Source organism: Macrobrachium rosenbergii, chromosome 42, assembly GCF_040412425.1.
Source record: "Macrobrachium rosenbergii isolate ZJJX-2024 chromosome 42, ASM4041242v1, whole genome shotgun sequence".
Classification (NCBI taxonomy): domain Eukaryota; kingdom Metazoa; phylum Arthropoda; class Malacostraca; order Decapoda; family Palaemonidae; genus Macrobrachium; species Macrobrachium rosenbergii.
In genome coordinates, this window is record NC_089782.1 from 37,009,800 (window position 1) to 37,036,921 (window position 27,122).

The following is a 27,122-nucleotide window of genomic DNA, read 5'->3' on the forward strand; positions in this document are numbered from 1 at the left end:
CGGTTTTTTTTTTTTTTTTTTTTTATAATGGGACTTTTTTCAGAGTCAAAGTCTCCATATTTATTTGTGTTGTCATTTTGTTCTGACGTTGCCAAGTTCTTCGTACATGTACACTATTTATCTCTTAATTTATTCCAATATTTATTGCTGCGGCTTTGTCCCCAGCGACCCAAACGCTGCATTTTTACAATAAACGAAAGTTGTACAGTACCTGTTTTCTTCCTGTCCTTTTTCCCACAAATAAATAGAAAATGATTACAAGGGTCTTCTTCATTACGAACCTCTATGGGGTAATAAACTCTGGGCTCGTCCAAACGTCGACAATTCTTCGACTCCCAAAACATAAAGGTCAAAACCGGAAAAGATTTGAGGTTGAAACCCCTCTTTTATGGATATATTTGAAATACAGCAACTCCTTTAAGCTGACAAAAGCAGACGTCTATGTTTAATGGAGATATGGTAAATGTAAAGGAGACTTCACAAAGCTATCATTTATAATTCTTTGGCTAAAATATATGCATTGTATATATGTGTGTATGTGGAACTATATATATAATAGGGTGTATATAATGCAATACAGGTGAGGTAATCTGAGAAATCTACCGAGATAATGAGGAATTTACGGCTATTATGTTTTTGTTTTTACGTTCGTCCCCGACAGGCTGGTACTAAACACGGCAGAAGCTCCGCAGGTTCGCCGTGTTTTAGTTATCAGCGCCTTGGGGGATGCAAGTAAAAAATAATATAAATACAAGACGGCGAATTTCACAAATTATCTTACCTGTACTGTATTATAAACACCCTTTTTTTATATACTCTTCAGTTTAAAAAACTGTATCAATAAATTATATCTTAGTGCGGTCGTCTCCCTTACGTTTATTTTTTCTCCGTAGAGAGGTAGTGCCGTCAGTGCACCTCATGCGGTGCAATGTAGGCATTACTTAAGGGTCTTTGCAGTTTCCCTTCGGCACCCTAGCTGCAACTGCTTTCATTCCTTTTACTGTACCTCCGTTCAGTTTCTCCTTCCATCTTACTCCCCAGCCTCTCCTAACAATTGATTCATAATGCAACTGCTTTGAGGTTTTCCTCCTGTTACGCCTTTCAAACCTTTTACTGTCAATTTCCGTTTCAGCGCTGAATGGCCTTAGTTGCCCCAGTGCTTGGCATGCGCGCCTAAAATCTATAAATCAATCAACCAATCCTTTACATTTACTGAAGATATTGCAGGCCAATAATATGTCCATAAGGAGAATAAAAGAAATAATATCAAAGAAAAGACAACATGCATCACAAGCAGAAAAAAAGAACCAATATAAAAGATAAACCGCAGTAAATCAGAAGAGCATCGCACCAGGAATTGAGGTGCCGTTACATAGCGAAAGGTTCGACCGGCGAAACCTAATTGACACTTGATTGATTTTATATAAGTTGTCGAACAACAACTTACCCTACCTCCCAGCATATAATGTGAAACAGATACATTTTTGTGCAGCAGCCACATCAGGAAATTAAAGAGGAACTGATAGCTAATATTATTTTATTTACAGATCTGAAAATAGGAGAGAATTTATAAAAGAAGTATGGTTTTAGACAAAAAAAACTTAAGCACAAACAAAGGAGGAATAAAAGCGAGCAAGGGAGCCGTTCCAGAGGCAATACTCTTATTCACAGATCTCCTGAAAATAGGAAACAATTTATAAAAGAATTATGATTTAAGAGACAAAAAAAAATTAAACACAAAGGAGGGATGAAACCGAGCAAGGGAGCCGTTTCAAAGGAAAGCCCCACCTACTAATACTACTACTAACCTTACATAAGTTATTGACCCGCTCCTCGTAGCTTTTGGCGGGCATTACGTATCGATTCGCGACGTGGATTACGATTCTATCCCGACGGATTGGGAAAAATGGATTCAGACGGACTAATCCCGACGACATAACCTTCCTCGTGTGACCCCGAGAGGCTACTTCCCCCCGTAAGGCCTCAGAAAAAAAAAAGGGACCATGGGCATTCAGGGTTTACTTCCCTTCCTGAAGAAGGCGTCGCGGCCGGCCAACCTTCGGGATTTCAAGGGGCAGACTGCGGCCGTGGACGCCTACTGCTGGCTTCACAAGGGCGCCTTCTCGTGCGCTGATAAGCTGGTTCGAGGAGAACCTACTGACGGGTTTGTAAAAGGATTAATTTTTAAGTGGAGTTTTGTATTGAGACCTAGGCCTATAGGCCGAGCTAGGCGCGACGTAATGTTGCTCGCGACCATAGGCCTAAGTAAGAGTTTAGATTTGGTTTAATTCAAATTTCAGGCACTAAATTAGACGTACACATGGTTACTGTAAGACTATGTAGGCTTAGCGTAGCCTCCTTTTTAAATTGATCTTTCTCTGTTTATTCCAAAAAATTAAACTAATTAGGCCTATTTAATCTGTTGGTATCACTAACCCTGTTTTTCAGCGTAGGGCCTACTGTAGCACCTACTAAATAGGTATAAGAAATTTTTTCGACATTTTCCATAAACATTCTTTGGTTAGATTTTAAAATTCTCTCCACTAAATTTGCTATAGGCCTAATAATATCCCCGTAGTAGGCCTACTGTGGATGCTGAGGCTCGAAATCCACTCCAGCTTCCTGTAATGACCATTTTTCGAACAATCAGATATTCAGTTTTAACTTCATTTAATTTTAACTGTTTCATTTCCATTTAATTGATATTTATGAAGTAAGCTATTATTTGCAACCACTTATACACTAAGTAGGCCTATTCATGGTCAGGTCAAGCTAGAAGCCTTATTTCCAGATGCTGTCGAACCCTGTAGAAACTCCTTTAAAACTCACCTAAACGTCAAATAGATTTCCAAGGCTTATAGCTGTTAATTGTCACTGGTAGCAATAGGCTTAGTTATGCAATTAGAAATCCTCTAGATATACTTAAAGATATTTTATTTAGGCCTATTAGGCTGACACTGTATGTATGATATGTTGAATGAAATGTCTTTTTAAATTTGGTCAAGTTTGTTCCAACAGTAAGCTAAGATAGGTTACTTCAATAAAGTTTTAATTGCAATGCAAACCTTAGCTTTGACAGTTGTTGCAGAATGCCCGGGCATGTCATGATCTGATAATAGACATGCCAAAGTCCAAAGTGCAGTCACTTAAATCTAACTTCTCTTTGTTTCTTTATTTGTTTTTTTATAAACCACATGGCCATGAAGGTAAACCCAAGGTTTAATTGTTCGAAGATCCATTTATCCCTTTTGTTTTAATGGTGGAAATTGTAATTTAGCTCTTCTCATTAATTGTTGAAAGTCATAGGTAGTAGTCTGCTAACGACTGATTTTACTGAATGGTTAAAGCATAATGTCATGCACAAATATGCGTCATCATATGATTCACTCTTGTGCCTTGTTTCTAAAATCTTCTTTGAAGCAGTTGACACTTGAAAGACACAGAGATATATGACTAGCATTATGTAGAGAAGGAAAAAATGAACTTGGAAATGTATCAGAGAAAGTCAGGTAGAGAATTATTAGCCTATACATAGGATGGTAAGTGCAGTGAATGTATTTAGGCCACCATTCAGTACAAGAATTTCCAAGTAGAAAGTGGCTCAATTTTACACACTGCTAGGGCAAAGTGAATTACTGGTGGAAATTTATGCAAACAAAATGTAGATTCAAGTAGTTTCAAATACTCAATAAGGAACAACATGCACACAATGGAAAGCCTCCTGTCTTTAGATATATCTAATATATCTACAATTTTATGCAGTGTGCTGGACAGTATAGTATATATTATACCAAATTCTAAGAGGTATTTTTCAGTATTCAACTCCAGTACTGCCATTTCTTAATTTAAGAAAAGTTATATAACAAATATTTTTTGCATATATATTTTAAACAGTAACAATATATGAGCATTTCAGTCGAGAAACATGCCAAGTGCCATTTTTAAAATATAACAAATTAAATTAAAAAATACTTTGACCCAGGATGGCGCTTGGCATGTTTCTCGACTGATAGCCTCATATGAAGTTAAGTTTTGTGAGGTCTCTCTCAGATAGTTAAAGAACATGGACTCCTCATATGTCTGGGATCAGCTGTGCGGTATAATGATATGTACAGCAGTCTGTGTTTTAACTGTTTACTTTGTTAAAAGGTAATCATGGTAATTATAACTTTTCTTTCAGATATATCCTCTATGTGATGAAACAGATTAACCTGTTCCTCAATAATGACATTAAACCCATTCTTGTGTTTGATGGTTGTCACCTCCCGTCAAAAGCTGTTACGGAAAGCAAGCGGAGAGAGTAAGTTGATAGTGGAGATGTACAATTTTTACTCTGTTTATGTCAAGATCAATAATGATTTTTTTTGTTGAAAGGAGCAGTTAAAGGATTTTTTGTTGATTACAGTAAGGTTTACAGTACTGTATATGCATGTGCAGTTAAGCCTGTGAAGAAAAAATGCATAAGTGGTTAAATTAATATGTTGTTTAATGAGTATAGTAATATTTTTAGATTTGTGAATTTCATTAAAAAAATTTGTCATGGACTGGTAGTGTTACAGAACTAATGAATGTATGGTAGTGTTATGGAACTAACGAATGTATGGTAATTTACGGAAATAATGTACATTCATTTTGCTTTAGAAAAATATTCTGGAGTCATGAAATGAATTTATCAGTTGCTTTTTTCACCTCCAACAACTTAGGAACAGAGAACGTAACCAGAAGAGAGCGAAAGAGCTGTTGAGAGAGGGAAGGGTCAAGGAAGCTAAGGAGTGCTTCCAACGATGTGTCGACATCACTTCAGAGATGGCTGCTGAAGTCATCGCTGCCTGTAGGGCAAGGAATGTTGACATCATTGGTAAGGTTTACTGGGTCTGTTGGAATGTATAAAGTCTTTTTGGCACTTGTGTTATACTCTTGAAGAAATGTGTTGTAGCTAGTAATCTTAGGGATTCATGGTCAGTTTAGCAAAGGAATTTATAGTAATCCTAACTGCTTTAAAAAAAAAGATTATTCGTGTGTAACATACAGCATACTGTTTGACTTATTTTGCAGACTGTCAATACTATTGGTGTCAAATTTCTTTTCAGTGGCTCCGTACGAAGCTGATGCTCAGTTAGCTTATTTGAATGTGTGTGGCGTTGCCCAGCTGGTGGTCACTGAAGATTCAGATCTGGTGTTGTTTGGCTGCAAAAATGTAAGTTAATTGTTAAACAATGAATGTCTGTACTTTGTTTTGTGTACTAGTTTCATGGGCACACACCGAGCAACACCCTAGTAGCAGATACCCTAGATCATATTTGTCATGAGATAAAATAAATGTTAATTTGTTCCAGGGAGATAAACTGCCATAGTGTTAGTTAAAGGATCCTAGATATGGAATGAACTGCTGGCTTACATCAGAGGTGACATGGATCTGTCAACATTCAAAGTGCAGTTTAAAAGAAAATTCAGAACTATTCATGATGAAGCATTGCCAAACATTGTAGATTTTAGACTTGTATCACTGGATTTGCCAGTTCACTTGGTTGTTAGCCATCATTTACTTAACAAGGACTTAACTTCCTAAAAATACTGCATGTGAAAATTACTGTTTACATATTTTAGTTTTTGTAAATTTGTACTTTATCAGACTGTACATATTTTTCAGTATTATGTGAAAAGAAGTTGAAATTGGAGAGCCCAATTAAAATATAGCAGCGGAGGAATATGGAATATGCGAGTAGGAGACAGAAAGCAAAGTATTTAGGAACAAAGTTATTACGAAGTTCCTTCAGTATTACCAACAGCACCCCACACAAGGCACCTACAGTTCTGTCCCCCTTTCATAATAAAAATCAAATTAGTCCCTAATCACTGAATGGTTCTGGGAACATGCCTTATAGACAGATATGGAATTGTTGGCCAGCACCTTTATCATGACCCTTTGACTCCCAGCTAATCGTTAGTACCCATTTGCAGTGGGGTGGAGTAGGTGAGCGGGAATCAGGCATCAAACTTTAGACCTCACAAAGGCTAGCTAGTTGTACAACCACAGAGCCTTTTAAAAATACTGTATCTAATAATCACCCCTAAGTTGCAACAAAAACTTAATCAGTCTCCTGCATAAAAGTTATTTCATAATTTTCCTGATGTCAAAAGAGAAAGTGCTGGCTTATGGCAAGTTAGTGGGAGACTCCCTCTGCTCACCTGCGTACTAATAATTAAACCATCTTGTTACTAGGCTTCAGTGACCATTTTCAACTCATGCTGGTGAATGTTCGTACATAAGGTTCTACTTTGTATATTCAGGAAAAATACAAATTACAGTACTTTTAAATTAGATATTTTTCAATCTTTGAGTAGCTTTATTCAGTACCTATTATAATCCCAGTCTCAAGATATGGTATGACAAGATATTAATATGTTATGCCAGCATGGTGTAGCATGTTTCCCATTCCATTCTTTAAATCTAATTTGTATCTGTAAATTAGCATTGAGAATACAGATGTCTGTATCCATAGGGTTTCATGATATTGTGATACTGGTTAAGATGTTAATCCATAATTACACTCTTGTCTGCTCAAGTACTGTATTGAACTTTCATTTGATTTAGTTTGCTGTGAACTTATGTACCATATATTATTCATTGTTATTCTTGCTCTCTCAGGTACCCTAATTATGTCATTTCTATATCAAAATGTTTTCATATAAAAAGTATTTTAGGCAGGGGATTTAGGTGACATCATGGCAATAGGAATGAACTGCATTAATTTTTATTTCATAATTCTGATGTCTTTAATTTTACAGATTTTATTCAAGATGGACTACCAAGGGAATGGCATTTTAATAGAGCAAGAGAAGTTGCACTTGGGGATGAATGTGCCAAGGGACAAGTTCGATTTTGACAAGTTTCGCAATATTTGCATCTTGTCCGGTTGTGATTACTTGCCTTCCTTACCTGGTATTGGCCTTGCCAAGGCCTGCAAATTCTTCAGTGTCACTTCAAATCCAAATCTCCACAACGTAAGTTAACTAGGATGGTGCTTTTGGTAGATATTCAGAGGTTTTATGTAAATGGTGCCAAAAATTAAGTCACATAATTTCTTCAGTCTTGTTAATCTATATATTAATGTCTGTTAGTATCTATCCATTTAAAATACATGTTTAAGTTTGTACAGGTAATTATAATTTATAGTGTTCCTGTACTTTAATTGTTCAGTTTTGTTATAAATTTATTATCATATCTACAGAGTGATTGCCTCATTATGTCTGTCTTGTACCAGAGTAATTTAGAATTTACCTTTATTATTGACTTTATGATGTATTTACATGATATTTTTCTGTGTTTCTGCTAATACGTTAGTAAACAACATAAGATGTAGAAAAGCAAAACAGAATTATATAACAAGATCATAAGAAAAGGAGAAAGATTTTCTAAGACAGGAGTGTTAGTCATAACAGACTGAATAATGTTGAATTTATCTACGGAGATAAGAAATGGGTGAAGTAAACCAATCATTTAAGAAACATGGGAACTTGGATTTAGGAGTAAGGTGTGATTTAAGGCATTCATTGATCTTTGACTTTTGTAACTTACGCTAACACTTCATAATGTATGTAGAGCATTGCAAATATTGCCGTGGGAAAGGCAGTGAATTGAGCAAATTTTCACAATTTGAAATAAGAGGGCCTGCTTTTACATGACTATTTATTGTCTAGTTCTTCATTCCAGCTTTCAGTCGTAACATAAGTGCTTAGTGTTTTATGGTATTTCAGGTTTTGTGCAAGCTTCCATCGTACTTGAAGATGCCACAGCTAGAAGTAACTCAGGAATACCGAGATGGCTTCATAAAGGCGCGTAACACATTCCTGTACCAGTTGGTGTTTGACCCCATTGAACGATTGCTGAAACCTTTGAATGATTACCCAGATGGGATGGGACCAGAAGATTTTCCTTACGCGGGGAAATTCATAGGCCATGACAGGGCTTTGCAGATAGCCTTGGGAAATGTTAATGTTCAGACAGGAGAGACTGTGGATAATTTTGACCCTGAATTTTATCAGGTTAGTGTATAATTGCTATTTATCTGGATATGAGTAAAAACTGCTGGCCTTATTCTAAACTGTGTGGAGAGCATGATGGCTTTTCAAAATGGATGTTATATATAGAAAATGCAACTTTAAGATGTGTTTTGTCATGAGAGCATTGCAGAATACTGTACTGGGTTTTTATTTTATGGTCTGATTTCTTCTCTGTATATTAGAAAATTACAAGATATCACCAAGGTAAAGTTTACAGAGTACAATAGAACTTTGGATGTGCCTTTTAGGTTGTAAAATGGTTGCAGAAATATATTGATCAAATGGAGTGCATTTTCAATACAGGTCTTGTATTGATCTTGGGTTTGTATCAGACAATCAATAACTTTGGAATATCAGGTAGTGAGGGAAATCCTTATGTTTCTCACCTACCCCAATGATCTTAGGAAAATCTTGGTTAGATTTCTTTTTTACCAATTACTACACATCCCTGAGGATGTTGTGCAGTTGGAATCTCAAAAGTTCAAGCAAAGTTGCAATGTATTACTACTAGATGAATCCTTGTATTTTATTAATTTACATTTTTATCTATTTATTAATTTGTTCATTTATTTTTTCATATATATAATAAGTGATCTTGTCTTTCTGTATTTCCTGTTACCTTCTGTCACTTCTTTCAAATGAACTCCATAATCTTTGGAAGCTTGAACTTCAAGTTAATGGCCTCTGTGAACTTGTTCCATATGAATATAGTTCATCATCTGAATTTGTTTGAAAATTTCATTTTGTTGTAGATCATTTACAAGGGGCTTGAACAGCCGTTCAAGAAAATTAGGACAATAGTCAGAACTCACTTGAAAAGAGTTGTTCACGAAGTAGAAACTGTTATTGTTTCCTTTCTTCCATGTGCCATATGTTGGTTGTTTTAGATCTTCCATGTGTATCAATCTTGCCCAGCCTCCGTGACTATTTGAGGGCTGACCTTTCTTCAAAGACCATACGATGAAGAAAGCAAAATTTACATGGCATGATTTTATTTTGCTAGTTTGGATGACCTAGCTTCTTGTAAAAAGTTCTGCTTCAAGTCCCATTTAGTCTGACTTTCTCGCCCACCATCTGTGCCAAACTGCTCTCCTGACTGTTAAACCTAGTTCTTACCGAATTTTAGTGGATTTTTAATAGATTCTTCATATTTTAACCATGTTAGTCATGCCCTCCCTGTAAATTCTTCCCCTCTTCTATCCAGTAGTAAAATATACAGATCTGTTTTGTTTCATTCATTTCTTAGATTAATTGGCTCAAAAATTATGGATGTCCCTTGATCAGTAAACTTGTAAGTTTGTCAGTTGCTTGCTTTTGTCTTTACTGCACCTTGTAAGGTTACCTGTTCACAGTGTAGAAATCTCAGTGGTTTTGCACCCACTTTCAAATGTTTCTATGTACGTAGGTAAGTTTTGAATAATCTAGTGCTGATTTTAAGACTTCTATTTTGAATTAGAGTCGAGCTGAGCCATATATTTGATAATTTGTTTTTAAAAATATTGAAATGGGTGTTTTATTGCTTGTCATTGCAATGTTGAATTAGTACCCTTGGGATATTATTGCTAAAAATTTGCTATGCCAGGTGTTTTTATGCAAGGTTCTTGATGAAATTAGTACAGCCATCCACTAGACCTAAGAGAATTTTGAATGGTAACTGACTGGTCTGGTTCAAGTATGAAGTAATAATGATAGTTGTTTATGTTTGATTATTGAAAAAAAAGAAAAGTATACCTTAGTTTAACCAGACCACTGAGCTGATTAACAGCTCTCTTAGGGCTGGCCCGAAGGATTAGACTAATTTTACGTGGCTAAGAACCAATTGGAATAGCATGAAAGTTTCCTAGCTGATGTATAATGCACATTATGACCAAATGGCTTGAATAGTACCAGAGACTATTGATGTGTTGATTATTAGGGAGCAATATTAAAACATGGAAAAATAACAGAATTAAAACAATTTGTAAGGATAGACAGGTTTCCAAGTCTTGAAAAACTTTTTCAGTATATTGTACTGAATTTATGTGCAGTCGAAGAAGATTTATACTTTACCATCAGGAAGACACCTAAAATTTCTTATGAATAAAATGTAGTTTAAGTTAACACTGTCAGTTAAAAAAATCGAAGTGGAGCAATCCAGTGCCCTGCACCTCTTAACAGTCTTGCTTTCCAGTTGTATTAAAGTTTTTCATCTCCCATAATTTGCACCGTGCAGTAATTTTAGCTAAATCTTTATATGGCAAATAATGAAGTGGCAGAGAGACGTTGTGTTCATTAGCTACAAAATGGAAGAGATCTTGAAGGTTGAGATGGTTCTGACAAGTAATGAAAGTGTTTGAGGGACAGTTAGTCAGAAAAAAAGATTTGAAATAAGGCCCGGCAGGTCTTGGAAAAAGATAAAGACTTAGCCCTGGCAAGAGTTCAGATAGTGTGTGGATAGAACTGAAGAGATGAAGGAGCAGATTTCAAGTTAACCTGATTTGTGGGATTGGATGCATTCCTTTACAGTTTTCATTGACTTGTGTGGTTTTAATGCAAAGGTGATTTAGTTTTTAAATAGCAGTAGGGTTTTCATAAGTAAGTACCGTAAGGGACTCCATAGGTTTTTTTCATGAGTCCTGCATATTACAAAATAACATACAACTTTGTTGTACTTCACCATGAAGTCAGCAGAAATATGAAATTTACAATGGTAGTTCAGAATATTTCTATTTTCAGCCACCTGAGATGAAATCCTCTGGATGGGATAAAAAGGGTAATATATGCCCCACCCATCCCAGTATGTGGAAGAAAGATTTCACTCCAAGGAAGTCTCAGCCACCAATCCCTAATCTCTGTGTAACTGATCGAGAAGTAACTAAAGGAAAGGAGGTTGTTGTGCCGACAGCTGCTGTCAAGAGAAAGAGAATGACAGGTAAAGTGTCACCCATAATCTTGTGTGTAAGAGCTTGCCATTTTTCAATATTTGGACTTTGCATATTGCTAGTAGGAAGGTACTCTCACAAGTAACAAGTGATATGAGGTTTATGTTACTTGTTTCAGAGGTTAATGGAAAATTAAGGTATATATAAAAATTAAAAGAAAAAAGATACAAACCCAGTAATCATGATACCTTATTCTGTGTGGAACTTATCCCTATTGCATAATAGTACATATTTTCCCTTGGCCTCTACTAGTTTGGCTTTTGCTGAACATGGAGCTATAAAGGACATGTGACCACAGCTTGGAACCCCATTCTGTGCAAGGGTCATCACTGCCCAGGGTATATTGACTGGTATGGCTGATACTGATCGTGTGCCATCATGCTGTGAATGGGTAGTGGAGCAGACTCGTGCATTTCTCTCCTGAGAGAGGACTCAGCTTGTCCCTCAGGGGATCTGATGGAACTGGGCAGTCCTGTGCCTCTGGAACCCCAACAGGCTGAACCGGAATGGTAATTTGCAGATGTCATTACTTACCTGTGAGTGCAGTGATTCTGGGGAGGCTCCCCAATCTCCACACCTGTATGTTTGTTCCACCAACCAGCGATCCCCGTAGGGGGTTAATGCCGTCAGTGCACCTCATGTGGTGCCCTGTGGGCATTACTTAAGGTTCTTTGCAGCTTCCCTTCAACCCCTAGCTGCAACCCCCTTCATTCCTTTTACTGTACCCCCGTTCATATTCTTCTTTCATCTTTCCACCCTCTCGTAACAATTGATTAATTGTGCCACTGCAAGGTTTGCCTCCTGTAACACCTGTAAAACCTTTCTACTCTCAGTTTCCCCTTCAGCACTGAATGACCTCATAGGTCCCAGCGCTTGGCCTTTGGCCTTAATTCTATATTCTATTCTATTCTACCATCCAATGATTTTAGTGTACATAGCGGTTCATTCTGCTAAATACAAAAGGTCATCAACTTTGACATGTTCATTCCTTCTGCCGATACTTCTAGCTTACTAGGTGTATTATCTCATTTAGTATAAATATTTTAATGTTTACTGGACTTGGATGGGTCAGCTAATTAATGCAATCTAAGTTGAAGCCTTTTAAATTGGGTTGCCACTGTTGACACAAAAATGTTCTTGGAGAGTGCTGCTGAGATGTGATTGCTACATAATTTCACCACTGAATTAGTCTTGATAAATTTCACAACCAAATTAGTATTGATACAGAGCAGTGGGAGGGGTCTGGTTGGATGGAGTTGGTACATTTTCTTCATGATTTAGCTGGTTTGACAAGGATAAGTTCTACACAATAAGGCATGTTATGATTAATGGGTTGTAATGAACAAATTCTATGAAATATAATTTTTGTGATTTATTGCTTCTAAGAGAATTTAACTACTTTTTGCATTTAAATGTTCAGGTACATTTGTTTTCTTAACAATTAATCACTTTAATTTAATTTTCATAACTTTTAGATATAAAATTTTTGTCTCAAGTGTATGGATTGATGTAAGGGGACAAATGAACTCATGAATAAATTTCTGTCTATTCCCTAATGGTTAATGGATATGTCCTTGCATGTGAAAGGAAAATTTGCTTGGAGGATACTCTCAAGCAAGGAAATGCAGGCCAAGAATATGAATGATTGAGGTACAGAGGTTGTCGTGTGGTTCATACAGTTGCCACCCAGTGCAAGGCAATTAAAAGTGGCACATGAGATAACACACCTAGTTGAAGTTGCAACACATATGCATTATACTAAACATTACTGTAAAGGAATGCTGAGTACTCACCCCCTCCCCACCACCACTGTAGATGTACATGGATCATTAATTGTATAGCATTTTTTCATTTGTATTTGCTTTAAGTATTTTTATTTGTGCTCAGAAAAGTTCTGAAACTGAAAACTAAATTGTATGCTTTTTGCAAGGTCACAGTACATTTTGTGTGCGTCTTAAGTCCACTGATTGAACAGATTTCTCTTACTTTTTCAGAGGAAGATTTTCCAACTGAAATAACAGAGGGAGATCTTCAGAGTATGTATGGAGTTGGGGAAAAGAAGATGAAACTTCCTTTGGATTCCAAAGGAGATCAGCCTTCACAAAGTATGGATGAAGAGGAAGAGGAGGAGGATGCTAGTGGTGATGCCTTGGATCTGCTCTCTGATGCTCTTGATGCTGAAGAGAATACCAGCGAAATATCCCCTGAGGAGGGTGAACAAAAAGAGCCAGAAGTGCAGAAATCCAAGAACCCTTTTGCCAAAGCGCAGTTGCCCAAGAAAAGCTCTCAAACAGTGAGCCAGTTTAGTGCTTTGAAAAAATTTAGCAATATTAGGAAAACAGTTGTTGATCCAAATACCATTGTTCAAAGCAGGTTAGTAATTTTTCTTAATATTCTTAAAGCTTACTTGTTTTATACATAAAAAGTTGTAAATCTGATACAGAATCATTAGTTGGTTTTTATGATGTCAAACCCCTTAGGGCAGATGTTTAAAATTTGAGTCAAACCCCTAGGACAGATGTTTAAAATTTGACTTATGAAGCAAATTTTGAACATTTATGATGTATTTTAAATACTCATGCACTGAAGCGCAAGAAATGTTCACATAAAGCTGATGATTTTTTCTTTCTTATACAGTTTCTAATTCCTTTCATGTGGATAATTATCACACATTTCCAGATGACTTTATCTGTCATGTATAGAAGCTTAAGCGAGGTGAAAGTGATCAGTGCACTCTTGATGACCCAGGAATCTCTCTTTTGGTTCAAATCTAAATTTCTCTATATGCTTCCTCTCTTTCTCATCATTATTTCAACCACGTTATATTTTATCCTATTTCATCAGATGTCTCCCATCTTGTTGTCCATCCTTTCTTGATTATTACTTCATAATGCAACTGCACCTGAGGGGTTTTTCCCCAGTTTCACCCTCATGGACAGTGCCACATGCACTAGTTTTAGCAGCAACTGAAGCAGCAATGGAGTGTCTCTCAGTATTTTCCCTCCCATATGGACTGTTATTGCCAGATAGATGAGGGCTGTAGTTATGCACCAGGTACCTAGCAATGATAGATGCATAATTTTCACTTTAGACTAGAATTCACCCGTGAAGGGCATGTCTCATTAAGAGAGATTCGTAGACAACTTTGTCTCTTACTGTCTGGGATAGAACCATGGATGGCAGTGAAGTTGATTTACTCACCTTATGTTTTAGCAGCACAAAGCAGTGACTGCCGGGCCAATTTTAGGCCACTGGGAAGGTGGTTCCATTAAAGATTAACAGCCTGTTCAACTTCAAAAATCTGGGACAATGGAGAGAGTAGTTAGATTGCCCCCATTTGTTCCAGTCTTGCAGGAATGCATCTCATCTCTTGCTCTTGCCTGAGTGTCCATGTTTGGACACACACACACACACACACTGGAAGTGGATGGTTCTCTCATGGCAAACAGGTCCAATTGTAAATGTGGAAGTAGGTTGTCAGTCACTTGGAAGGAGGGGTCACCCAACCTTCATTTGGTTGAGGATGCCATCTGCCTTAACAGGGGGTCAGTAGTTACACTGAGCACATAAATGGATTGCTGACAAATGCCACCTCCTACTAGAGTTAAATCAAAGACTTAAGAGCCAATAATTTGGTGTTATTGCAATGGCAGACCTAAGAGTAATGGTAAACATGGCAGACTTGCATACTGTTGGTACATCTCTATGAAAAGGGGAATTGGAAAGACCTCAGGTAATTGATGTAGGCAGGGGAGAGAGCCCTCCAGCCTTGAGTCCTTTTATACTTCATCACTGTGTCAACAGGGACTGTGTTGACCATGACCAGCCATGAGAGTATTTGAAATCAGTTGATTTTTCTTATGGTGTCCTTGGCAGGGCCATAAGGGTAATTCCTTTGAAGACAAACTGCTGCTACACTATCAAACAAAGATATCAAAAGTTTTTATGATATTTAACTATTTTGACTTATTGTTAGTGTCAGTAATATTTTATCACAGTTTTATATCTAAACCATTCTCAAAAGGGTACTGAATAACCTAGCTGTTCCAGTGCCAGGCCATTGACCAAAAATTCCTAAAAACTTGCAACCTCCTTCCAACATTTTTCTTCTTATAGAAGGTTATTACACTTTTGCACCCTTTGGTGTCGTTATTTTGTCATTGAGAACTTGCACTACGCTCAAAAGCAAAATTAAAATGTGTGTTGATTAACAGTTTAACCAGAAGAGTGATCGGTAACAAGATGTTGAATTATTGTGTGATAATTTCCATTCCCTTGGACAAGCAATGAATTTTTTATCTTGTATAGATATTCCTGCTTGCTTGAAAGCACTGATTGGCTAAGATCTCCAAAATGCTTGGCTTTACAGCACGAATTTCATCATTCAGTTCAACTTACCATCTTCAACAATACTTGGCTTCATCATGGTAAAATGTTAGTCATGAAGAAGGCTGTGTTTAGTAAGAACCTAAAATGAAAATCTGATGTGCCTTTATGATCTTTTATTATTGTGTGTGTCCATAGCTGAAGTTTTATTCCTTAAATTACCGGTCCTTAAATTACCGGATATTTCATGTGTAAAAGTTAATAATCCTTTTTTATGCTTTTGTTCACAGATACTTTTCATCATCCCTGCCATCAAAATCAGTTGCTGCTAAAGAGGAACCATTGGATGCATCTGTTCAAGAATCATCTGTAACTTGTAATAATGAAGGTTGTCCTAGTGCAGTGCAAATTGATGAGATTTCTGATGAAAATAAATGTAATAAAAATGACAGAGTAGAGTGTGTAAACTCTGATAATAAAACTACAGAGAATGTAGAATGTGAGGCTGCTAAGGAGCAAAACAAAAGCAAAACTAATGATACTGAATGTTATACAAAAGCACCATTGTCCCCTGTACAGACAAATTCAATGACTCCCAAACCTGAAAAGACATTTAAGTGGGGAAAACTGTCGGACATGTTTTCGTATAAAGGTAATAAGACAGAGATTAGCAGCAGCCCAGCGGCAAGAAATTCTTTCAAGCCCGTTGTGACTTCACAAAGTGTTCCATGTACACCTGTTTCAAGGAAAGAAAATGAATATATGCCTGTTGTTGTGGATCCATTAGAATCCACGACCCTTTCTCAAAAGAGCTGTCTCTCGGAGGTTTCCATAGCAAGTAACATTGGATCCATAGATAATGATTCATTTGAATTGACCCCTTCCTGCACTCCAGATTCTTCTCAAAACTCACAAGGCAAAGAAGAGAAATGGAATGCACAAGGAGACGATAAGAAGGCATCGCATGTTAAGCTAACAAGTCCTTTGGTATGTTGTTGAGTTAATTTTGATGTTTTATATGTGGTTTCCAGTCACTGATAATATATTTATGGCAGTACTTACATTTTATTTCTTTGGATGTTTTACTTTTGTTTCAGAGTCGGACGTCTTCAGTAAAGTCAAGGCCCTTGGGTCTCTCCAAACCAAGGGGCAAGGCTCAGAAACAACCAGATGCTAAGCAGAGGAATCTCAGAGATATGTTTGCTTTTAAGAAGTAAGTATATAGTATCGTAGATGTATTTAGCTGCAATACCCTGTGGCAGGTAGTGCCGTCAGTGCACCTCACGCGTGGTGCACTGTAGGCATTACTTAAGGTTCTTTGCATCTTCCCTTTGGCCCCTAGCTGTAACCCCTTTCATTCCTTTTACTGTACCTCCATTCATATTCTCTCACTTCCTTCTTACTTTCCACCCTCTTCTGACAATTATTTTATAGTGCAACTGTGAGGCTTTCCTCCTGTTAAACCTTTGTAACCTTTTACTCTCAATTTTCCTTTCAGCACTGAATGACCTCATAGGTCCTAGTATTTTTCATTCAGCCTAAATTGTAAATATTCTGTTCGATTCCATAGTTGCAATAAGTTTGCTCATACAAGTTTCCTACACTAGAGTATGGATACGAGGCCCAAGAATTATACTACTGTTGTGTTGCAGTTAACCGACGTCTTGGTTAGCAGGTAAATTGGTTGAAGGACGTTTTTTCCAATGAAAAATCTGCTCCATTAATGGACTTATGCTCAGTTTAAGTAAATTTGATGCAACAAACATATTGAACTCACTTTAGATCTTTGCCAGAAGTCAACATTAATAGTTCCTAAAACACAGTTGACTGATGACAGAGTTTAAAATGAGAGCCATCATTCAAAGACCACTATGGTAAACATTACTGTAAACAAGGAAGAAGAATGTAGTTAAAACACTCAGATGTACGCGTTTCATCACCAAGTATCACAGCAGTGCTATCCCAGATCATGTCTGTGCATTGTACTCACAGCCTTTGGGCAGTCTTACTCTCACATTTCCACTATATTCTTATCCTTGATGCCTTTAGTATCATTACTGGTGTGTGTCTGTCAAGAAGGGGATCAACTTTTGTGTCTTCCACAGCAGGATTTGAGTAAGTACATGATCATTGTTCTCAGTTGTGAAGGGCTTGCTTTGCTGGTGGTTCTCTATTTCATGTTATCAACACTTAACCCAGTCACTGATTGCTACATTTGGTACAGTGTGGGTACTTTATATGCAAATTATGTTTTTTCGTGACTGGCTCCATCTCGCTTTGGTTTGAGCCATCTGCACAAGCGTCTGGATAACAGGAACTTTGCTGTACCTTAAACATCAGCAATGATATTTTTTTTTTCTTGAGGCTATCATGCCATATTCATCATTGATTTTTTTATATCTGGTTGTCAGTGGGCTATTTTTCCTAACTGTTTCTCATTTTTCTGTTTCAGAGATACAACCAAACTTTTATCTTCAAGACCGTCATTGTAAGAGCAGTTTTTAATAAGACTGAATGCCTAGTTTATATTCAGGTAATTCCATGCAACTTTTGAAAGTAAGTGAAATATATTTTTATATTAGTATTTGAGCCAGAATGGTGTGTATGCTTTTTATTTCAACTTGTTAATAAAAAGATATTTATAGAGTGGGTGACATCTTCTTATGTGAATAACTATTCTTACACAAATGTTATAATATAAATAGTACAAAATGTGTATTCAAGTTATTTTGATTATAGAAAATTGGGCTGAAAACTGTAATGGATGAAAAAGTATTTTAAGTATTCTTTATTTTAAACCTTTCAGGATATCTTAGACTTCTATAGACATTACTTTTGATACTTTGTACCTTGTGCACAGTTGTAAGAATTTTATCTTGACTGACCATTATACAAACTGGTCATTGGCATATAATTTTTTTTTTATTTTTAGATACTTTAACATGAAATATGGTAATTGTATTGAAGTCTACAGTGTTAATAAATATACAAAGCACTGCCTAGTCTATGGACCTGAATTTCGTATTTTTAAGTTCCTTAGATACTTGAGTATCTCATGACATTCAGTTGCAATATATTAAGCACCTTTTTATCATCCCTCACTACTACAGACATCATCCCATTGCTACCTGATGTCAAAATAAATATTAAGTTTTTTATTTTCTACAGATGATACTGGAATGTCAAGGGATGAAATTTGCATGACGTTATTTGGTGTCAGGAGAGTTTCAAGGGTTAACAGGCTAGAAAAGTCTTGCAGGTACTAATTTTTGCAGTGATTAAAAGGTTTATTAAATTATTTCGTTGCATTGCTTATTTTTGGTGACATGATGTCCCCTGTTGGTGCAGTCATACTTTGCTTAATGGACTTGATCTATTCTAGGAGGCTGTCCTTTAACTGAGCAAATTTTTCCCAATAGAAATAATGGGAATTAGTCCATTCCAGACTTCCAAAAATACAACAAATAAAAGCACTTTAGCTCTTAATTTAACAAGAAGAAAATTCCTCGGCTGTTGTTTATTCTCGCTCCCTCTGAAGGTCCTGCAGCTCTTGTGTGTGCTCCACCACTAATTCCACATCATCATCATCAGTGACCTCCAGAAGCCCATGGACTTGCCCAAGGATATGATATCTTCCACAACAATTTCAGGCTCAAGCCTTCGAAGTCACTTTCCATTACAGCATTCGGCCACAATTTCCCCCGAGCAGAATTCAAGGTTCTGTAAAAGACTTCCTGCCAGAATTTGTCTATAAAGCTTATGTAGTGGGGGATGTTGAAATGGTTCTTTCCAAACTCTCCAAGGGTCAGCTCTGCATCAGAGGTAACTTCAAGGCACTTTTGGAATAGTGCTTTGGTGTGGAGTTTCTTAAAAGTTAAAAATAACCTGGTGGCCCATGAGCTGGATGTTATAAATTTAAAATCCTGCAGCAACCTGGTCTCCAAGCCTGGAGGGAAGCAAGAGCATTAGGGCTTTCAGAGGCAATTTTTTCTCCGAGGTATTTCATTCATCCACGCCATAAAAAATTACATTATTTTTGTTGAAAACCCTTGGGGGTTTCTGACAGACAGGCAAAGGCTTTGGATATAGGTACTGCCTTGTATATTCCCACAGAGCAAAAGAATCAACCTGTCCTTCGTTGGCTTGTGGCCTGGCAGTGGGATCTCCTCTTGGGTGATAGAAGTCCTGTTTAGCATTTTCTTCCAATACAGGCCTTTTCCGTCACAGCTGAACACTACTAGGTGCTGGAGCTCTTTTACATAGTTTTTCAGCAGCACTGTTGTTAGCACTAGGAGCATCCCCATGCTTCCGCACATTTCTTATGCCACTTCTCTTCTTGAAATGCTAAAACTACCAATGACTTGCTTAGAACTCTCTCTGTGCTGTTTGTAGCAACACTTGTTCTAGGGGTAGTTTTCAAGAGATCAGCATAAAGTTTTCTTGCCTTTTATCGTAAAATGGCCACAGTAACTGCTTTTCATGTATCCAAATTAATACAAATTTCTCAGCCTCTTTGGTTGCCTGAGACCTTTGTTTCATAATATATTTCACTCCCTTAGCACCATGTTTATCATAGTAGGAATTGTTTGGCTACCCTCTGTAAGAGTTTTTCTCTCTTTGCCTTGCTGTCATCTCTAGCCATCTTATGAGCCTTGGTGACGTATGTGCAGCACAAGAGTGGTACTGTACTTATTACTCGGTTAAAACAAAAGCACTCCAGCAAAGTTTAGCAGAGACATATACTGAGCAAGACTCATGCTTAGACTGAACCTTTCCCTTTGTTTAAGCTGGGAACCGCTCACTTGTGATGCTTTCAATCCCATACATGTTCACAAAGCTCTTCGTTGGGCGAGTCGGTAGAGTTGTGGCCTGGCAACTCACTGGGACCGAGTTCGCCTCTCCGCCCGGCTAGTGAAGAGTTAGAGGAATTTATTTCTGGTGATAGAAATTAATTTCTCGCTATAATGAGGTTCGGATTCCACAATAAGCTGCAGGTCCCGTTGCTAAGTAACCAATTGGTTCTTAGCCACGTTAAATAAGTCTAATCCTTCGGGCCAGCCCTAGGAGAGCTGTTATTCAGCTCGGTGGTCTGGTAAAACTAAGGTATACGTAACTTCTAGCTGGTCATCTTCGTCCTTCCTCAAACCAAGAAAATGTCCATTAATAAAGCAGACTTTTAATACACATCAATTAACCATTTAATACACATCAGTTAACCAAATTGTCCATTACGTGAGCCATCTGTTTGCTGAGGTATTACTGCATTCTTATCTGACGACCATGGTGGTTTGCGGTGAAGTTGATGGAATAGATTTATAGAATATTTGGGATAAAGTTAATAATCAGACTAATGGTACCAGTATGGTTTAAGTTAGTAATCACACTAATGGTACCAATATGGTGTCATAGTCTTTCAGATGGTGGGATTTCCTTTGCAATTAATTTTATATGCTTACCAGAGTTCTACTTGTGTGGTGAAGTTGGGTCCTGTTGTTTACAGGTTTTCATAATCAAGAAGGGATCAATTGTGTTTGCAATACTTATAGAATAATTAATTGTGCAATCAACAATTGATTCTGATTATTTGTTTATGTCCTGGATTCAGAGGTCTGGTTAAACAAATCATTTATAACTATGTCCTGGATTGTGTGCATTAATAATATTCCCTGTGTTTAATAGGGCCACTGTATAATTCATAGAAATGTGTAGGCTTTTTCTAGATTGTAATCAAGCTTGGCTGATTATTCATACCTAAAAGGATAAAAGTGCAGTGTTAGTTCTGAAATTAGGGGGTCTGTGGTGTAAAAATGTATTTTGTCATATGTCCCCTTTATATTGTATATGTTAGTCCAAGATGCTGCTTTTTTTGGGTGGTTTTAGTGAACTCAAGACATACAGTATTTCCAATTGGTTGGGGCATGCACAAGTAATGAATAGGTAGGGCTAATTTTTAAGTGAAATTGCATTTTTTGTAGATGTATAGAAGACATGTTCAGAAAGTGTCTGGCATCTTGTATATAGTGAATTATTAACTAATCAGTTATGTCTGGACCTTAATTCCCCCAGAGATTGATTGATATGTCAGTTTGGTCTGAACCCATTAATCTGTGAAATAAACCTTGCTTCAAAGTAAACAGCTCTCCAGTTGTTGCACCAGCTTGTTCAGTCGTGATAGACAGAATCCAATTGTGTATGGCCTATGGACAAAGAATCCAATTGTGTATGGCCATACTATACTTGGTCATCCTTCTAGACATCTTGCTTCCATACAACTCTGTGTGCAGACATAATGCAGAGTTGTTCTTCCAGGATTGGCAGTATTTTGCATTTGAGGTGATGTACTGTATATTCATTTACTTTACAAATTTTCTTATAGGGCTTTGTAGTGATTTAGAAATCTGACTTTAAAATTTTAGCATCCCAAATGTTACATCTAGTAAAGTTTTCCTTTGTATTATTGAGCAATTTCCGTTATTCATTTCCATTCTAGTGATTTAGAAATCTTACTTGAAAATTTTAGCATCCTCAAATGTTACGTCTAAGTTTTCCTTTGTATTATTGAGCAATTTCCAATATTCATTTCCATTCTCTGGATAAGTTTAAATTAAAGTATGTACAAGCATGGAATTATTGCAAGTTTAAATTTTCAGTAATTGAATTTTTTTATATGGGAGTTTCTCTTGCTAGTTTCTCAGTAATGGGTAATCTTCAGTTCTGTTTTCTGTTTTCTCAATTTTATTTACTGTATATTTTTTATTTCCTTTTTTATTTACTGTAATGACTTTAACATTTACTCTAGTTCAAGGTTTTTGACATCATCTTTACTCCTTAGTAAGTATTTAAGAAACTGTTTACCCATTACTTGTGCCTGCATAATTGTGGATATTTTTAGTAGACTTTATATGCCTCAGTGTACTTGAGGGTTTGGAGGGGCATCCTTGCAGCTCCTCGGTGTAATCTGACAATGGCCCACATTTTAGTGTCCCTAGTGTTGGGAAAAAGTGTTCCCATCCTGTGTGAGTTGGTTCACTGATTAGTGGTTTCTTAAGACCAAGAGCCCTTACATGGGATTCACCGATTACTAAATAACACAGCATTATCTAAAAAAATTCCTATTTTATTTTCAATACAATTACAAAATTTGTGCATTAAGTACAGAAGTATGCTAGCCTTTTCAGACGTGTGCAGATACGGCCACTGTAGTCTGACCAAGTCGACAAGCAGTATCACACAGTCTGTGAATCAAACTGATTCCCAAGATTAAAATGAACTGTCTCCAAGAGGCTTTTGTGACTGATTATTCAGGTAACTATAAAATTAACTAGCAAACATGTAGAAAAATTGATTTCAAAATGAATTTTTCAAATAATTTAACTTAAAACCTTAGAAGAACTCTTAAATATGCAGAAATTTTATTTTCACTAGTGTAAAAAACAATTCCACAATCTTCATAAATCTCATCTTCAACCTGTTTGCCAGCTCCAAGTTAAAGTTTATTACCCATGGAATCTACACATCACTGTAAATTCTATCATGTATACCCATATACATTATATATTTATATATAATATATACATATATAATTGGTATTGGTATAGCATTCTTATGTAATCACAATAAAAGACTTTACTTCTGGTATGATGAACATGTTACAAGGAGCGTAATCAATGGCACATACATATTCTTAAAACAGTTGCAGCAAAATGTAAGGTGTGGGGTATAAAGCAGCAGGGCATTAAAACATGCCCTGAGCTTGAGCTAAGGCACAAAGATTTGGGAGCCAAAAACATACAGCACATTACCTAGTAGTACACATACATAAATTGGCTCAAATTTGCAATTACAGCATAGCACCACTTTTCCTAAATGCCAGACATCGCACAATAACTCAATATATAAAAAAAAAAAAAGGACAACATACAAATTAAACCTGTAATTCTGCCGCTAGCCATGAACCACATGAAAAGGCATACCAAAGCAGAATTTTCAGTCTTTACTCCCCCTTCACTTTCTTAACCTTGAACACTTTCCAAAACATTCTCTACTTGCAGTGTTAGAGGCGATTCCTCGCTCCCTTTGCCAATCTATCCTAACAAACACAAATTTGCTCCATTTTCAAAAAATAAAAGAGTTGAATAATTGTCTGTACATATATCATTTTTACAACTTTACAATATTTATACCTAATTCTATACATAAAAGTCCACACAAACTATTTGTGATGGAATTCTATATCATCTCTTTGTGAAACATTGGTAAAAACAATAAACAGAAAAAGACTGACAAAACAAGACAGTGGAGATGGGAGTAGTAAGGTCATTAGTAGATGACTCCATTAACAGACTCGTAAGGAGATTACTTTCACAAAATCACATCATAAGCATGGCTAATGGTCATTCCTAACCCCACTCCTTACTAACAGACATTAGCAAAGGTCACTAATTTGAGTTAGCAAGAACATAATGCCTATTCAATTAATCTTAACAAAATGGGTTTTAAAAATTGACAATTAGCAGGAGCTCAACTCAAAACTGAAAAACAAAAGCTTTGGTTTAAAAAACAGAGAAGACAATTCCCATACATTTTCTGCATTATTTATCCAAGAATAAAAAAGCATTTCCTTGTCCAAATAGGTAGAGAATATTTTCATTATTCAGAAGGCTAAAGCAAAGTCAGTTGAGAACCCTTATAACATTGGTTATGGTGAAAAGTAAATGAAGCCATGTGGTTGAAAATTATCCAACAAGAAATTTCAATTACCAACACAAAAAATTCCGTTAACAGCTCATTTTGACAAAATAATATTCATTAATATGGGTTAAGTAAACTTTAAAATTAATTACTAGATGCTTCACTAACCCTTACCACTTGTACTACAAGCCACTTCCTGAAGGTGTTGCAAGTGGTACCTGACCAGTGTAACAGGGAAACCTCAGAAGGAACACAATAAGACACAAGACAACAGTCAGAGACATGGCATTTGGATATAAATTACAACATGAATAAAAACTCAAGAACTCTCAAACCTGTAATTCTTCAAAATTAAAATTTTCATAAATAGCACCATATTTAACAAGTGGTAATGACATAGCCATCAGAGAAGATATCTCCGATGTGGGATTGGTTGCAAAGTCCACCATGTCTCTGCCTCATATTTCCAACAGTTTGCTGGGCAACATTAGTTCAACATAACAGGTATTAATAAATAAGATGAAATCACCAAATATTCATAGGCATAAAATCATACCCATTTACAAAGGAGAAGTCAAAAAAATCAGGCCCTAATTTAGAGTAAGTTAGAATACATGAGATCCAAGTCTTAACCCCAATTGGCCACAAGACTTGTTTGGTTTTCAAATTTTTTAACTACATTTCTGTACTACACTATAAAATTCAATATGTGGGCCAAAAAGGACGTTACAGCTACAATCTATAACAAATGACCTGATGAAAGTATCAACCTAACAATTATGTGGGGATAAAGCTATAATCAACCTCTTATGGGTGTTAATAACAAGCGGACACTCTGCATAGGAACTACACCGAGCCAAAAGAAAAAAAAAATCAATGAAGCAGCCAGAGACTTCACCCTTGCCTGTACATCTCAGTTTTGTAGGTTGTTATTCTGAACAACTGGGCAAATAAATATTCTATCTACTTTTCAAGAAACCTTTCTATTATTAAAATAATCAATTACAGGCATAGAAAGTTTTGTACAAGTGTTTTCCAAACACCAATGGTTTCCTAAAGTTTTGGTCAAGGAATGAAGTACGAATCTGATTCGTCTTAACCAAATAAAGTATATTACAGTTTGGGCTGGAGGATGTAACAAATGTTTACATAGGGTTAAGTTACTACTGTACAATGTATTAAGGTAAATGGTAAGGAAGGTCCCATGCATCCTAAAAGCAATGATGAACTTGACAATCATTGGCAAGGCACATAAACCTCATTCTACTTTGTGTTTTCCCACCAGCAGAGTAGAAGAACAAACATTTACAACTAGTAGCAGGCCTGTACATTAATTACTGTACACATGACTATGACTGGGTTGAGTCAGCTGGTAGTCACTAGTGAGCGATGGAAGGACTCTTGAAAGGGAGCCCCTCAGAATATTTACAAATACAGTACACATTAGTTTTCTGACTTATTGGTTTCGTAAGGACTATACAACTGATGCATCACAATCAATCTTCACTTCACAGAACACTGCAAGAATAAAGTCCACTATTTCATCATAAACATCTGGATAATGAGTAACTGCATGGACTACTGTAAACAGCTTCAGCAACAGTGGCTCTTCTTGTGGTATCCCTGACTGACGTGAAGCACAGGACGCAACATGGTGTGAGAGTGTGTACGCAAACACAACAGACATCAACAACTCCTTGTCTTACTGGGGCTCAGGTATGGCCTCCTTTGGAATTTACACCTCATCTGGGGCCATATCACAATTGTTGTTGACCGTATTTGCTGCGTGGGAACTTGGGGCCTGGCAAAATAGGGCTTAGTTAGTTGGCTATGTTAAATAAACAATTCTAAATATAAATCTAAGCCAGAGAAAAAATAAGAAAATTAAGTATAGTACTGAAATAATATTGAAGTACATAAAATGTTAGATATTAAATTTCAATAGAAAAGCAAGAAAGCAAATTATTATATACATGAGAGCTGTTAGTTTAAGACTTTACAATATATAAAAGAAAAGCTTATCTAAATGGGCAGACATTAAAAAAAAGGCTTTCACTATATTTAAATAAAATCTAATGCATAAATAAAATCTAAGAAAATATATAAAATGTCAATAAAAGCTTGAACTGTTTAAATGACAAACTAAAGTAATGCTAAACACCTTGAAATGAAAAGAAAATAAAAAAAACAAGGATCTTTATATCATGTTATGGAAAGAGCAAACACATCAATGAAAATATTTTGGAAAGTCATAATTTCAAGAGAGTACCTGTTATAACTTTCCAGGTGAAGTATAAATATTTTGGCTAGTATAGGATAGTTAGGAACTGGTACTAGTACAGTGAAAATCTTTTATTTTTTCATTTTTATTGCTTTATAGTCTTGGAAAATTAATGCATAAGACAATGATATACAATTACATAAAGCATTTGATGCATTGTGCATGCAATATATTTCATCACACTAAAGACAAATTAACTAGCCAAAACATGTGTGGTTAAGTAAACAAGGCAAAACTTCCCAACTCTCCCTTAACTCCAAAAAATCCATCCCTGTAATAATCTAGACTTTCAGTTCACTAAAGAAAGGAGATTACTAAACTAAAATACAAATTTCAGAGCAATATGTTCCACAAGTAGAAACCTCTCATTTTATATATGCATATCATTCACTGTGTTACCTAGCAAAGAGATGTAATTATTCATAATAGAAAACTATGGGTTCACGATGCAAAGATGAGGGTGGCTCACCACTTGCAATCTATATTGATTTAAGTGGAAAGGACTTGAGAGGCCAGTTGGAAATTGTAAAGGTTGAACTTGCACCCATTAATTCTGATGGCTATGAAACTGTTGACATGTAGGCCCAAGGAAATTTTCCTTGAAGGAATGCAACAAGCATAAGCCACTTGTCCATAGTGCACCACCTTCCATACAAATCTCAATATCTCTTTAACAGTGGATGAATAAAAAAACTGGAGCTGTGAAAGTCCAGTATGCTTCTTTTCCGACTTGGCCATTTTCATTATGATGAGTGCCAGTTGGTTGAGTTTGAGGGACCACTTATAGCCAATCCTTTGTGCACTTAGCACCATGAAGATTCTTTTGTAGAAGCATGGTA

At 36.4% G+C, this 27,122-nt stretch overlaps 2 protein-coding genes across 13 annotated transcripts in view; one reads left to right on the forward strand and one right to left on the reverse strand.

The window, feature by feature from the left end:
* Window positions 1–1,799: 1,799 nt before the first annotated feature.
* tos (Exonuclease tos) lies at window positions 1,800–18,307 on the forward strand. The gene is made up of 11 exons (XM_067086131.1): window positions 1,800–2,164; window positions 4,181–4,300; window positions 4,704–4,858; window positions 5,091–5,197; window positions 6,790–7,005; window positions 7,759–8,046; window positions 10,780–10,975; window positions 12,980–13,358; window positions 15,602–16,298; window positions 16,409–16,524; window positions 17,764–18,307. The coding sequence occupies exons 1-11, from the start codon at window positions 2,004–2,006 to the stop codon at window positions 17,801–17,803; spliced, it is 2,475 nt and encodes an 824-aa protein (XP_066942232.1). The 5' UTR covers window positions 1,800–2,003; the 3' UTR covers window positions 17,804–18,307.
* Window positions 18,308–22,407: 4,100 nt separating this feature from the next.
* coro (protein coronin) overlaps window positions 22,408–27,122 on the reverse strand; it is a 61,596-nt gene continuing 56,881 nt past the window's right edge. For 9 of the 12 annotated variants that reach the window (XM_067086141.1, XM_067086134.1, XM_067086135.1 and 6 more), the window contains one exon: window positions 22,408–25,803. In XM_067086141.1, the coding sequence (XP_066942242.1) occupies window positions 25,738–25,803 (66 nt within the window). In that variant the 3' untranslated portion in view covers window positions 22,408–25,737. The remainder of the gene's footprint in view (window positions 25,804–27,122) is intronic. The other 3 variants (XM_067086143.1, XM_067086142.1, XM_067086138.1) reach the window with 2 other exon arrangements.

Bases quoted from the DNA above. Each gene is read 5' to 3' on its own strand.
- tos (XM_067086131.1), top strand. From the start codon at position 2,004: ATGGGCATTCAGGGTTTACTTCCCTTCCTGAAGAAGGCGTCGCGGCCG. The intron at 10,976-12,979 runs GTAAAGTGTCAC...TTACTTTTTCAG, and splicing joins CAAGAGAAAGAGAATGACAG to AGGAAGATTTTCCAACTGAA. The intron at 16,525-17,763 runs GTAAGTATATAG...TTTCTGTTTCAG, and splicing joins GATATGTTTGCTTTTAAGAA to AGATACAACCAAACTTTTAT.